Below are 13,909 nucleotides of genomic sequence, written 5' to 3'. Positions count from 1 at the left end.
ATTCTCTCAAGTTATTTCTATTATACTAACATTCTGGGGTGAATCAGTATAAGGAGCATATGTGGTGCTATTCTCACTGAAACTCGATCCTCATATGATCCAATGGAATCAGTGCTGGCTGGGTCTGTCTTGATTGCAAGCAGTTCCTTTCTCTCCCGGATAATTTATGGCATTTGGGAAGCATGTTTTACATTGATCTCCTTCAGGCCTATGGAATGCTGTGCTATATAGCAGCAAATTCTATATGCTCAGAAGGATAATCTTGCTCATTTCAGTCTTGGCATGCAGGCACATTATTCAGAGGCAGATATAACATCATCTACAAATATTCCACACTAACATTTTCATGTAAGTTCTTTGAAGGTATTTGGGGCAACTGCTGGATCTTCCATGTAATACAGGGGGGAAAAATCATAAGAATGTTTGGAGCACTCAGTAATAGTTTTAGCAGGGATCTACCTAATGCCTGATTAGATACCTTTTTAAGTCCATCTTTATTTTTTATCTGAAGATGTGCTTTGAAGATCTGTAACTCAAAACCATAATGCTTCCTGTTCCTCAAACTGAATAAAAGCTTCACTACAAGAACTTTTACTCAGAGGTATTTTGGCCATCCAAGATTCTTCATAGGTGGCCGGAACCTTCTATCATGTAACTAACTAATAACTAATAACTAATCAGCAACAAAGTACAAAGGTTTTGTCTTAATTTATATTTTTTGTACTCCAAAGGTGCTCTTTTTTGAACCCTTAGAACTCTGTATATCCTATAGGATCCAAATACAGGTAGTCCTTGCTTAATGACTGCTCTATTTAGTGAGTGTTCAAAGTTACCATGCTGCTGAAAAAGTAACTTTACAACTTGTCCTCACAATGTTCATCACATGCCATGTCCCCACGTTCATGTATTCAATATTTGGGTGCTTCTCAACCAGCAGCCATTTGCAAACATTGCTGTGTCCTATGGACACGTAATTGCCATTTGTAACTCAAGGTGACAATCATTTCCAACACACCTCCTCTCATTTTCCCCACAATAACAACCCGGTGAGGTGGGTCAAGCGGAGAGCGTGACTTGGTCAAAGTCACTCAGCTGGCTTTCGTGGCTAAGGCAGGACTGGATGCCTTAACCACTAGAATAAATTGGCTCTTGCCTAACAACTGCAGGCGATTCACTTAATGACCATGGTGGAAGTGAGGTCCTAAATTCATTGAAGTCATGTGATGTCTCACTTAACAACCACAATATGTACTAACAGCATTGCCAGTACAAATTGTAATCATTAAATGAGGACTACTGTATGTCACAGTAACATATAATAAATTTGTGGTATTAATGAGAGGATAAATTAAACTTTCTTAGATGTCTCAGATGATCTACAGCAGAGGTCCCTAACCTTTTGGGCACCAGGGACCAGTTCTGTGGAGAAAAGTGTGTGGCTTTGTGTGCTGCCTGCATCACACGAATGGGGCTGTCCGGACCGGTTGGTGGCATGTTGCGGCCTGGTACCAGTCCACAGATCAGGGGTTGGGGACCCCTGATCTAACAGAAAACATTTCAAATTGTTGAAATATCACTTTAAAAATTCATTTAATACTTATGGTTTTAAGACCCATTCCTGTAAGAAAAATGATATTTTCTCTCCTTGGATAAGAGATATTGTCATTAGAAAATGTCATTTTGATTCATCTCTTTTGAGTCACCATAAATCTTGACATGGAGGGATCATGGTATCTGATAAGCTTGAACTGTATATGCATCTTAATGGACTTGTGGTAGGAACAGAATATTGATACAAGCAGAGAACTGCAGGTAGTGTTCAATGAGCAACAAGTGCATCCATAGGAAAGTGCAAGAGTTATTAAGATTACAAAATGCTTAAACAAAGATATATTTTAGGAAATGGAATGAACAGGAAATATGAGTGGTCACACTGGGAACCCTAATTTAAGGCAAAGACCTTTCCTTTGAGATAGACTATCATAAGCATAGACCATAGATTTCTTGGGTTGGTACAGATTTAACCAGTACCTTTTAATCGCAGTCCATGATATTTTATGAAATATTATAATCTTTCCGTCAAAGTCAGAATCTCCATAACCAACAAATGATTAGTTTCTTTAACTGAAAAAAAATCTGTTCACTTAAACTAAGAGATAAGGTCAAGTCCATCATTATCCATGATGCAGCAATAAAGATCAAGCTCTGCTCTCAACATTCACCAGACAAAAGTAATAAATTTTCCACCCTTCTGTTTACTGCTCCACTGGTAGAGTACTATTTACAAATATGGCAGACCCTTGTTGATTTTTATTGGTCTGAGGACAGCATCATCAATCTTCTGTACCTAATCAATTAAAAAAATACCCAGTTTCTGTAGAAATGGTTCTGAAAGTGAGAATAATCTGTCTCCTTTGTATTATCAACTTTGCTTTTCATATTATATAAGCTATAAATGTATTGAAGTTGCTGTGCCTTTTTAGTGGGACATTTCCAAACTATATTAAAATATTTTTTTGTTGAATGTTCTTACCCCCAAATATATACAGTATTAAATTTGTCGGTGCAACAACTTTTCCATTCTGCCCTTGTTGTTTCCCTCTTCACTCCCTTGAGCTACCTGGAATCCATTAGTTAAGAAAGGAGCCGAGGAAAGAATTCCCACTTACTCTAGAAAAGATCTTCTTTGTGCCAATAGGAGCTTTTTTGGGGTGGAATGGTTACCATGAGGTTGTGTTAGGACCACTGCAGGAGAGAAAAGGATAATTTCCCCTTTCTGTGTCCTGCAGTTTCAGTGAAATCTCTGCCTTTTTGCATTCCCTTCACTGTGCTTCCTAATGATACACCAAGAGTCATTTCTATTCTGGCCCTCAGAGAAATTTTTAATGTGGTAAAAGAGATCAATTCTAACAAACAAAGCTATATTTCCCAGTGTACTCTCATTGCCTTCTAGCCTTCTTACACTCTCATCTCTGTGGTTTTTTTCTTTTTCTTCTTCTATCTTGCAGAGTGGATCAGTTAAGGAGTCCGAATCAAATAAAGTCCCATCCCAGCGACCACCTCCTCAAGGTTGTTTACAATACATTCTCGACTGTAATGGCATTGCAGTAGGACCAAAACAAGTCCAGGCGACTTAGATTTTTGAAATTTAAAACAGGGGTTAAAGCCAAAAGAAAGAAATCAACAATACCAATTGTTTGTGCAGTTTTTTTCATTGTTTCACAGCTGACCTGGATTGTGTTTTTTCTATGCAGTGTCAAATATATTGTCTGGTTGTTTATATGTTTGTGTTGTAATGCTTACTTATGTTTCTCTGTATAACTTGTGATTCAGGGCTGTTGTCCACAGTGTACAGTGTACAAGAATTGTGCCTCTACTAAGTCAGTGAGACTGTATATTATGGATGGTTAGACAGTATTTTTGAAGTATTCTATATTGTGGGTAAAAAAAAGGCTAACCAACCCTGGCTGAGATATAATACTTTTGCTTAACTCTGTGAGTATGTATGCTATATTTGATTTTGGGTTTTTTTAATGTGCATGATTATTGAAAAGTGATTATAATATTTGAAAAGTCTCATTTATTAATATGTTAAATGAGGCATTTTCTTTTTATAATTTTATAAAGATTGCTTAATTTTGAGTTAAGACATATACATAAATTGAAAAACCAGTATTTTTATTTTAATTTTTACATACAAAATATAAAAGAATTATTTCCAGAAATGCATAAATATCTTCTATTTTCAGTGCAGAATTTTTAGGGAAAAATCTGTATCTACTAGCTTCAGTGCTACAAAAATGGGCCACATATGTGCAATATTGATTCAGATTTGATATTGAATGTATCTAAGTTCAATAGGGGAATTTCTTTGTTGGTTATGAAGTAGCCATCTGGTTTTCTACCAAACTAAAAAAAATGTTTACTAGAATTACCTTATCTACATAATTCAGGTAAGCTATGGTTCTTTAGCTAAGATAGTTAGCAAAAAAAGAAAAGCTTTCTGCAATTAATCAGCACCTTTCTAAATATTATGCTATCCAACATTTTCAGGGTTTTTTTAAATGTAATTCATGAACTTAATGTGTTGCTATATCATTCTGTATTTATTATGATTATGGCCAAGCAGTTAGGGTACATTAAAATGCCACTATGATCCAATCTAGCATTTAAATAGTAAGTACAGTAGGAAAAGAATGTTAGTGGATCTTGAATGCCCATAAGAGTCAAAAGCTTAGCCATAGAATGTAGTACATGGGACTCAAGTATATGTAAATAATAAAACAAGGGTACCTGACCCAGGTGGGAAGGGGTGTACTTTTGCTAAACTTTCTTATAGCCATAATTGCTTATGACTGTCACAACACCAGGGGCTGTGTGCATAACCTTACAAGCAATATCCAGGCAGGCAGTTAAGTTGTTATTGTAGTCATTCAAATGCACCTCTTAAGCATTCTGTAGAAGTGAGGGAATGAATTATGTTGTCAATTGAAGATAAATAATAAGGTCAATAATAGTCCCTAGGTTAATTTAAACAAGTATGTTTTCTTTTGACATAATGCTGAGGTCTGATTTTTTTTTCCTTTGCAAACTCTAGTGAGAATTGCAAAAAAAAATTAAAAAAATTCAAGATGTGAGAATTACACATTGTTTTAATGGTGGGTTTGATGTTTATTGTGCATGCTGTTGTTCCCTGCTCATTTTTAGTCTATGAACAAGTATATTCTGTTTGTGTGACCATTGTTTCTGATAATGATCTTTTGATAACCACACTGAGGAGATTGGTTATACGTGAGTGTATTCCCTTCACATCAGGTTCATTGTCTTCCTCACCTCCAGATCTTAATCCAAGAGAATAAAAACAGCATTCCATTCTGGAGTGGAAAAAAAATGAACCTGCCAAATGAATGCCATTAATATCAAGCCATGGATGTTCTTTTGCATGTGGGTAGTTTGAGTAATTAAAGATGCTATTGTGCATTGTTTATGGGCTCTCTCTGTGTGTATGAAGTGTGTATGTGTACTGACCACAGATAAAAGATTTGCATCTTAGCAAAATATCAGTGCATTTGGTCATGCAGATGGTCATAGAAGGACATGCACTAGTCTACTGGCTCAACAGTAAAGAAGCAAGCCAATATGTTTACCTGCATGCTCGCATGCTCAAGTGCAATATTGTGGGGAGTTGGGAAACGGTATTTTAAAATGTAGGATTAATGTCTGGGGGAGGGGGGATGATTTGCTTTATTTTATTTTTTTTTATTTATTTCTGTCAAAGCTGCTATTATTATTATTATTATTGCTACCTTTTTGTACCAAACTAATGCAAGAAAGCGAGCAAATGCTGAAGTGTGACTGCAGTATATATTTTGTGAAATACTTTGTACAGCTTAATGTCAAAATAAAAAAGTTACATCTGTCTTCAGTGTAGTTTCTAGCACATGATTTTCCCCAAGAGGGAAAAATCCTTTTATATACAGCAAAGAATAAGCAAAAAAAAAGTATGGGCTTTTTAGCATAAAAAATGCAATTCTAATTCAGAATCTCTCAATCGGCTGTAATTAAATCTCAAGGCTCCTGACCATCTTTAGATACTGTAAACGAGGGGTGTCAAACTGCCGGCCCGCGGGCCGGTTGCATCATGCGGAGGCCGCGCCCACCCCAGCAAAAAAAAGTTGCGATACGTCGCAACACATCATGTGACATGGCGAGTTTGACACCCGTGCCGTAAACACATCAACCCTGTTCACATAGCTTGCAGTTAGTAACATGATGGACTGGGATCACTTCTGCATCTACCTGTGACTTGCATAAATTCAGTGAAAGTAGTGAACAGACATTTATGCATATAACCTTTTGGCAGGTTTCCAGGTCACACATACTTCTATTGAAAAAAATGTAAATTAGGGACAGGAATAGATAATTCTTCTTCTTCTACACAATTTGCTAATGCAAACAGTGAACAAGATTATATAACTATCGGTGGTATTTTAAGAAATGCACGAAAAAGGAATTGTTGCCAAATTTCTAACGTGTGCAAAATTATCTTAAAAAAACTATTTTATTATTGTGAAGAATGTAAATATCATTAGAACTTTTCTGAAATAAGTGCATCTATGCATCCAGGGTTTGGAAGAGAAAATACAAATTCCTTCACAGCAATTTGCTTTAAAAATTGATGTTTCTGTATTTTTTATTTTTAAATGTTGAAAGTATGGTATCAATTTTACTTCATCTGCATAATCCTGCCTCATTCTCTTAATTAGCTAAATAGGCCTAATTTGTCTTTGGCCTTTTATTCAGAGGCTTGGGGGTTTGGGACAGTTTGGCATGATATATATATATATATATATATATATATATATATTTGCAAAGCCTCCAAATTAATCCTAGACCTAGTTAAAAGTACACATGTAGAGGTTCCCTGATATTAACAAAGGCATAGTGTTCTGAAGGAGTGTTTTGGGATGTATTTTTCATCTTGAAAGTATCATCATTGAGTGATGATGCAAAATCATTCTAACACACTGATAAATCAGCTGAGTTGATTTCACAAATTAAAGTGTGTGACATTTTCCCACATTGTACAAAGTGGGAAAACATGTTATATATATTAATGTCTGTGATATGCAAAAATAGTAACCTTTTCCTATCCAGAGTATTGTGTGCAATCTGCAGCATGCATGGATTTTTTTCCATGAATGTGCCTAGCCATCACTTCATTAAAAATGTCAGTTCTTGCCTTGCATCTTTCTGGAAGCCCAGACCTCTCTCCATCCTTGAAAGCTAAATGAAAAAGAGATCATTTAGAGATCTCTAAAGTAGCTTTGTGTAAGGCCTGGGAGAATGTTTTCAGATATCATAGATTTGATATTTTTATGTGGTGGGGGAAGCCCTCAAGAAAAACAATTCTAAATCTATTGGACCCACATAATTCATTTCAAGAGATCAGGGCTAAAGAAAATTGGGCTAAAAAACTCTGTGATGGCTATGCTGGTATAGTTTTGTGTTTTGGTACAATTCTGAAGTTATCTAAATGAAGCATTGTTGGAATGAAACATTTTAAGATCTGGTATCAAAGATTCAACTACCTCAGACCCCTCAATCTCCACCAAGACTCCATAGGTCCTGATCAAAGTTAACTGCCTTAAATTGGATGTGTATTTTACAGTAGTGAAATCCACTGTCTTCACTGTTTATAGAAGCAGAACAACCATACACTAAGGAGAATGGGGGGAGGGGGGCTGTTGCACTGGAAAAAAACTACATCAACTGCAGCTGAATCTACAACTCAGTTTTGATTAGCTATTGCTTACAAAATATGGAACTGCTTTAGGGTTAATGTTGCAAGGTCTGAGTATGTTAATTGCTTAGTGGTTGGCTCAAGTAGATGCCTGTTTTGTTTTTCACAGAAGGGCTTATTGAAAATCCACTGCAAATATATGAGACATTTTAAAAACATAACATCATTCCCTTCCCATTTAAGGCAAAACAAAAAGGCAACTAATTTGAATCAATATTATTTGTAAACCAACAGTGCTGTGATATATAGATGTTCAAATCAAACAGATTCCTTCTAGCTGTTAACTTCCATTGTGTTTGGTCTGTAATGGAGCAATCTGGGAAAATGTTTTACTTATCAGGAACCTGAGAACTTAAATGGAGAAATACTATAATTAATGCAGCTTAATCTGGCCCAGCCTTATCCAACCTGATACCTTCCAGGTGCTTTAGACTTCAGGTCCCATCATTCCTCGCAATGTGATAGGTTCCCCAGGGATGATGGGAATGATAGTTCAGTACATTTGTCTGGCATTAGCTTAAGTGTGTAAATTTCCTGCCAGCCACTCTTGCTATCAGCCATAAAGGTTTCTGCTGTCACATCCAGCATTATTAAGGATACTTAAGCTGTCCCTCTCCAACCAAATAAGCATTACAGGTAATCCTCATTTACCTACTTCTTGTTTAACGACCATTTACAGTCTCAACACTGATTAAAAAATAACTTTGCAACCAATCTTTACATCTATGGCCTTTCCAGATTTGTAAAGCAAAGGAAAACTGAAATAAGTTCATAAGCAGAGTTGTGATGTCACTTAGCAATTGCTTTGCTTCATGATCAGGTTGGTGGTCCCAACTGTCATTGCTAAAGGAAAACTATCTGTATGTTGTTGATTTCCTTAAAAAAAAACACTAGGTCCAATTACTAAAGCAGTGAATTTTCAAAGGCTGTTTTAGTGTGGATATGAAGGTTAGCAATTTATATTTATGTTGAGTTGTAATTCATGAACATGATAACTAAGGCCTTCTAACCCCACCAAACTTTTCTAGTAACAGACTGATATTAAGTGTTGGTTGTAAGAGCTTTTTACAAAATTACTGATGCATTATGAAGTTTTTCTTGTGCTGAACCTAGGGGGCCCAGTGCAACCCCAAGGAATGCAATCACAAAGCCAGGAGCCATCCCAAAGTTTCCCTCCGGGGCATTCAACAAAGCCCTCCAGTTCTGTGCCTCCACGTCCACCTGGCCCTGCGATTCAGCCACGTGCCCAGGCCTCAGGTCCTTCAAGTGCTGGGCCTCCAGTAGACATGAAGACTGAGCCCTCTACAGACTCGTCCCAGAAGCCTCAGTCACATCCTCAGCTAAAGTAAGGCATTCTTGTCGTTTTCTCCTCTTGTTTTGTAATGCTTCTCTAGCCAAGAGGTTGGAGTGCAGATTAAAAAAGTACAAAATTCCTTTCTTTTTGTAACAGTTTTGTTCCTGCTTCACCTGGAGTAGGCACATTTCCATCAGACATTTCCAAATCTGCTGAAAAAAGCAAATTTCATGTAATATGTATAGATTTGCATTTGAGTCATCCTCTTTTTTTTCTCAGGGTCTCAGAAGATGTTGATTCATCTTTGGTTGTGCTGTTTATGAGACAGCTGGTGAGAAAGAAAGAGAGAGAGAGAGAGAGAGAGAGAGAGAGAGAGAGAGAGAGAGAGAGAGAGAGAGAGCCTTATCTGCTTAAACTTTTAACCTCGCCGCCACTCAGACAAGAAAGATCGGAAAACCCAGGAAATGTTTTCCTTGTCAAAAGATGTTTACCATTAAAACTAGAGATGGGCAGAACATTCATTAACTATCTATTACATTCTGTGCATAACACTTCTTGTAGGACCACTTCTATACAGTAGAACTCATTTTCATATTCTACATTTGGTTTATTAGTATCTTTGACTGTAATTTTTGTCAAATTCATCATATTAAAATAAGGATGAATATGGCCATTTACTCTATATATCTTCTTAGTGTATTGGAAACTGCTTTGAAGTTTAATGTACCACATTCCATTTCTATTTCACATATTCAAATTTAAATATTCAAATACCCAAGGTAGATTGCTTAACAATTTAGAGATAGAAAGATTTCCTGCTGCCTTCATTATCAAAATGCATGACTGTTGCAAGGAATAGTAAAGCGCCAAGAGACATTAGTTGCCAAAATTTTGCCTGATAGTTTACAGACTTAATTTTCATAACAAGGCTTACATAATTCACTTTTGCTGTGAAGGTGAAAGAAGGTAATCACAAAAACAATCTTTAAAAAATCAGAAGGCAGACAAATATGATAAATCAATAAATGGCCTTAAATGTATTCCATTTAGTTGTGCATATAAAAGAAAAAATCAATTCACTATTCATTTTTATTATTTCCACCATATACTTTTTTCCCAGAAGAGATAAAAATTTAAAACTCATTTAATTTAAAACAAACTAAATTGATAGTGTAGGGTAGTGGTGAAGGGTTTGGATTAGAACTCTGTTGAGTGGGTTCAAAACCACTCTTAGCCACAGCAGCTCACCAACTGACTCTGGGCCAATCATTTTTGCTCGGCCCAACCTACCTCACCAGACAATTAGAAAGAGGCAGCGTGATGTGTGGCACCTTAAACTCATGTACAAAGGTGGGATATAAAACTAGTAAATAAACTAGAAAATATCAGAGGAAAAAAATATTGCCTCCTGCAGCCCTCATGGAGGTTTCCACCTCCAGTTTTTTTAAAAAAATTGACAAATAATCAGGGATAACATTTCTCTCCCTGTTAATGACTGTAGACAAAAATGGCTTAGATGCCTAGATATGTTAATTTTTAGAGGTATGTGAAAAGCTTGTGGACTACCCCAGATTTCACCCCACACAGTTTTGGGGTATGTGAAAAATAACACAGATAAGGAAGACTACAATAAATATATGTTTACGTGTGTTTCAATAAATTCATCTTCTCCATCATGGTGTTTCAGATATTTTAAATTTCAAAGGCAATTCACTTGTGTAATGTTTTTTTGGGCAGCCCTAATATTTTGTTTCCTTCTTTTGTGGTATTCTTATTAAGAAGTATAAGAAGCAAACCTTGGTTTGTCTCAAAAAAAGGTTTAGCAAGTGTGAACCTATTTACTACTTAGACAGAAGACCATAAAAATCTTTCAGTCCCATGGACCAGAGCAGAAAGTTGAAAAACATATTTTGAAAGAATTTAATAATGAATTACTTCCATATCATTGGTTAAAAAACAATATGGATACCTGTATGTAGTCACCTGCAGTTGAGCTCAACTTGAAGGAGATTTTGCCTTTCCTTTTATTTAAATTTAAACTTTTTTCCCAATTTGCTCTTTATTCCAGTCGTAAACAATTTTTTTTCAAGCTCAGGATTCTTATGGGCTATGCCTTAATATTTGAAGGCTCTATGTACATAGTTTTAAAGCATCCTTGATAGCTCCTATCCCAAGTTATAGATTTATTCCAATGCACATTTCAATCCCCCACTTCCAAACCTTACAAAGAAAAAAAAACATAACCAAATTGCTAATGGGATTAACTCTGCTCAGTGACAGTATTCTCACCCACATCTGATTTAACATGTGCATGCAAGTTACTATGCATAAATACTTCATTAAGCCATTTATGTTTAAGTTCCTAATCAAGTAAAGAACTGTTTTATATTTCTACCCCTCTCTTCTCAATGACTATTAAACCCCAAAATATTATAACCGAAAGACTTTACATCCTTATATTGCTTGCTCTGATTTTCTAGAAAAGGTGTACACTGCAAATGATTGGTTTGTCATAAAACATAATTATAAAAAGCACAAACAGATGGAATTTTCCCCTTTTTAAAAAAATATACTTAAAAATTATAGGGTTAAAAAATGAATGGTATCTGCTACCATTCAACTATTCAGCCCACTCCAACTTACCCTGTCTTTATGTATTAGTAATTCAATTTATATGGCTGCCCATTTTGACCACATGTCTCTAGGCAGCTAACAGGGAGTAACTTCAAGATCAAAGTTTCATAAGAAAAGAATAATAATTATGGGAGCCGAGATAAAGCCAAACAACACAATCAATGTAACCACAATACAGGCTTAATCACTTACCTCAGGCTCTGCAACAGAACCAGGTTTTAATGCTTTACAGAAAGATTATAATCTGAGGCAAGTCTAATCTCCAGTGGGCAACGCGACAGAAAAGGCTTTCCTCCAGAAGTGGAGAGTTTTGATGTGACTCAGATAATTGTTTCTCAAGTCAAAACAGTTGTGCTCATCTATTTCAAGAGTGTGATCTGGATATTGCCGGTTGTATCTCCTACTCCTATTATATGTAATACAAATTTTGAAAGGTAGGGGGCTACATCAGTCATGAATAAGAAAAAAAACCTGTATGTAAGCTTCAGGTGTATGTAACATTCACCTGTGAGTTTTTATCTCTGTCTTGCAGCAAATCACAATCTCTGACAAATGCCTTCAACTTCACGGAGTCATCCTTCTTCCGGTCATCTGTGAATGAGGATGAAGCAAAAGCTGAGACCATCCGAAACTTAAGAAAATCTTTTGCCAGCCTGTTTTCAGATTAACCATGGCTAGTTTGGTTTTGCATATCCATCAAATGTTTGAAAGTTTGTGAATATCATTTCACAAACACTGTTCCTTTACGAATGATCCTCCTTTGCTGTTTCAACCGTTGTATTAAGCAATATGTTATGCTCTTTTTAAAAAGAGGACTATAATGTGTTAACACTTCAGGTATCTTTTAAAAAGCCACTTTAAAAAAAAGCCAAGAGGAAAAGCTATTACAGCCGAATGCTTACAGTGCTCCTTAACTGTGATTCTGTGGCCTTACCGTTAAATGCACTCCATCATCCCACTGGACACTCTGTTGTGAAGTCTTTTAGAGCAGCACACTATTAAGTTGCAAGTCTTCCCTTTCCTACAGTTTTCTCCAGTACTCCGCTGCATGTTTGTTTCTTCAAGATACTTTCTTCTGCAAAGCTATTTTTTTGAGACTTAAGTTTCTTGCCCTTGGATCTTTAGGGTATAGTTTCATAATAGTATTTGTGTTGTCTTTCACCTTGTGAGAAACTTTAGAAAGCTTTCCATCAGCTAAATGTAGTTTTCCAATATGCTTTAAGAGCAAATTCTAGAACGAACCAATGTTAGAGCCCCTATGTCTGTCTATAATATGATTCTATTCTATGCTTCGTATGTTTGTTGTGAAACTATTTGCAGCCTGTTAATAGTGCCTTTTGGTTTGTAAAATGTCATGCATGGCCTCATGTCACCATAGTTCCATATTACATCCCAATAAATGCAAAGCTCTGTACCTAACAGGAAGTCTGCTTCTCCTGACTTCTCCGCAGCGTGGCAATGATAGCAGAGGGAGATCTGAAGCTTTATTTTTCTAATTTATTTTAGTCAAAATGCATTTCCAATAAACAGAGAAGAACAATATCTCATAAACACAGTTTTAAAGAGATCAGTCACTTCATTAATACACTTATTCTGATGAAATTTGTCTATAAATCTTGGCTTGTATCTTTTCGAATGATTTATGCCAAGTTATATTTTGAATTCACATTTCCTCATTTAATCTTTGCTCATGGAAGATAGGCTATCTGTTCCTTTCTGATCTTTATGGTCTGCTATGCAGGACAAAAATATTTTCATTTTATCTGATGTTGAAAGCATAGTTATTTCACACACATACATAGATAATGATATAGTTATAGATGATATAGATAGATATGGGTGTTTTGTATAATGTTTGTGCCTCATTAAGCCAAATACAACCCATTCATTTATCGTACAGTGGCCATGTAGAATTTGCAGTGGTTTAAAAACAAAGGTACATCTGTAGCTTTATCACATTACAGTGGGGATTCGAACTTGGATGGGAACCTTTTCTCTAGCACATTTATCCTTAGAGTTAGGATGTGCTTGCCTTTTTTCAAGGCCACATAGTCTGCAATAGCATAAAGAATGGTCTTGAAATTCCAAGGTAGACTGCAAAGCAAAAAGAACACAGCAGCTTTGAATGTTGGCATATATTGACAAACTCAACCATTTGGGCTTTGAACATTATCATTGAGCTACAAGCTGCACCAGATATTTATTGACATTCTTATGCAGTGTTCTGTCCCAGCCTACTACGTCCTTGTTACTTCACAAGACAACTCCTAATTTAGCAGTAGACTGGATTAAAAAAAACCCTTTTATTGAAGTTACAGACCTTGTCCACAAACAAAACAGAGCAGGAGCCAACAGGAAATAACTCACTGGTAGCATAAACAGATCATCATCTCTTGAAACAGAAGTTCTTTGCAATCGGTTGCCTCCAGAAACCAGTCCTGCCCACACATTTCCTTTTTGTTAAGGAGCCCCCAAGACGTGGCTTCTCACTGCTTTCTCCTTTTCCCCTGGAGTCACCCTATTGCTTCCCTCTGATTTACTCGTGTGACCTGTCTACGTTTCCAAGCATCTCTGAGGTCTTCCAGCTGTGCTTCCTCTAAGTCTGACTCCGCCTCCCAGCCCAGCTGGCTTTCAGCTTGACCACTAGTGGAGGGGCCAGGTTCTTCCTCACTCTGTAA

At 36.4% G+C, this 13,909-nt stretch overlaps 1 protein-coding gene across 1 annotated transcript in view; it reads left to right on the top strand.

The window, feature by feature from the left end:
* SYN2 (synapsin II) overlaps window positions 1–12,632 on the top strand; it is a gene marked incomplete at its 5' end in the record, with an annotated part of 118,718 nt that extends 106,086 nt beyond the window's left edge. Inside the window, 3 exons of the mRNA XM_083353871.1 lie at window positions 3,009–3,069; window positions 8,417–8,648; window positions 11,764–12,632. Coding sequence (XP_083209997.1) covers window positions 3,009–3,069; window positions 8,417–8,648; window positions 11,764–11,899 — 429 coding nt within the window. The 3' untranslated portion in view covers window positions 11,900–12,632. The remainder of the gene's footprint in view (window positions 1–3,008; window positions 3,070–8,416; window positions 8,649–11,763) is intronic.
* Between the last annotated feature and the right edge of the window lie 1,277 nt (window positions 12,633–13,909).

The sequence above is a fragment of the Vipera ursinii genome (genome assembly GCF_947247035.1).
Source record: "Vipera ursinii genome assembly, chromosome: 2".
NCBI classification, from domain to species: Eukaryota; Metazoa; Chordata; class Lepidosauria; order Squamata; family Viperidae; genus Vipera; species Vipera ursinii.
Note: the sequence above shows the minus strand (reverse complement) of the source record. Positions and strands in the feature narration are given on the sequence as shown.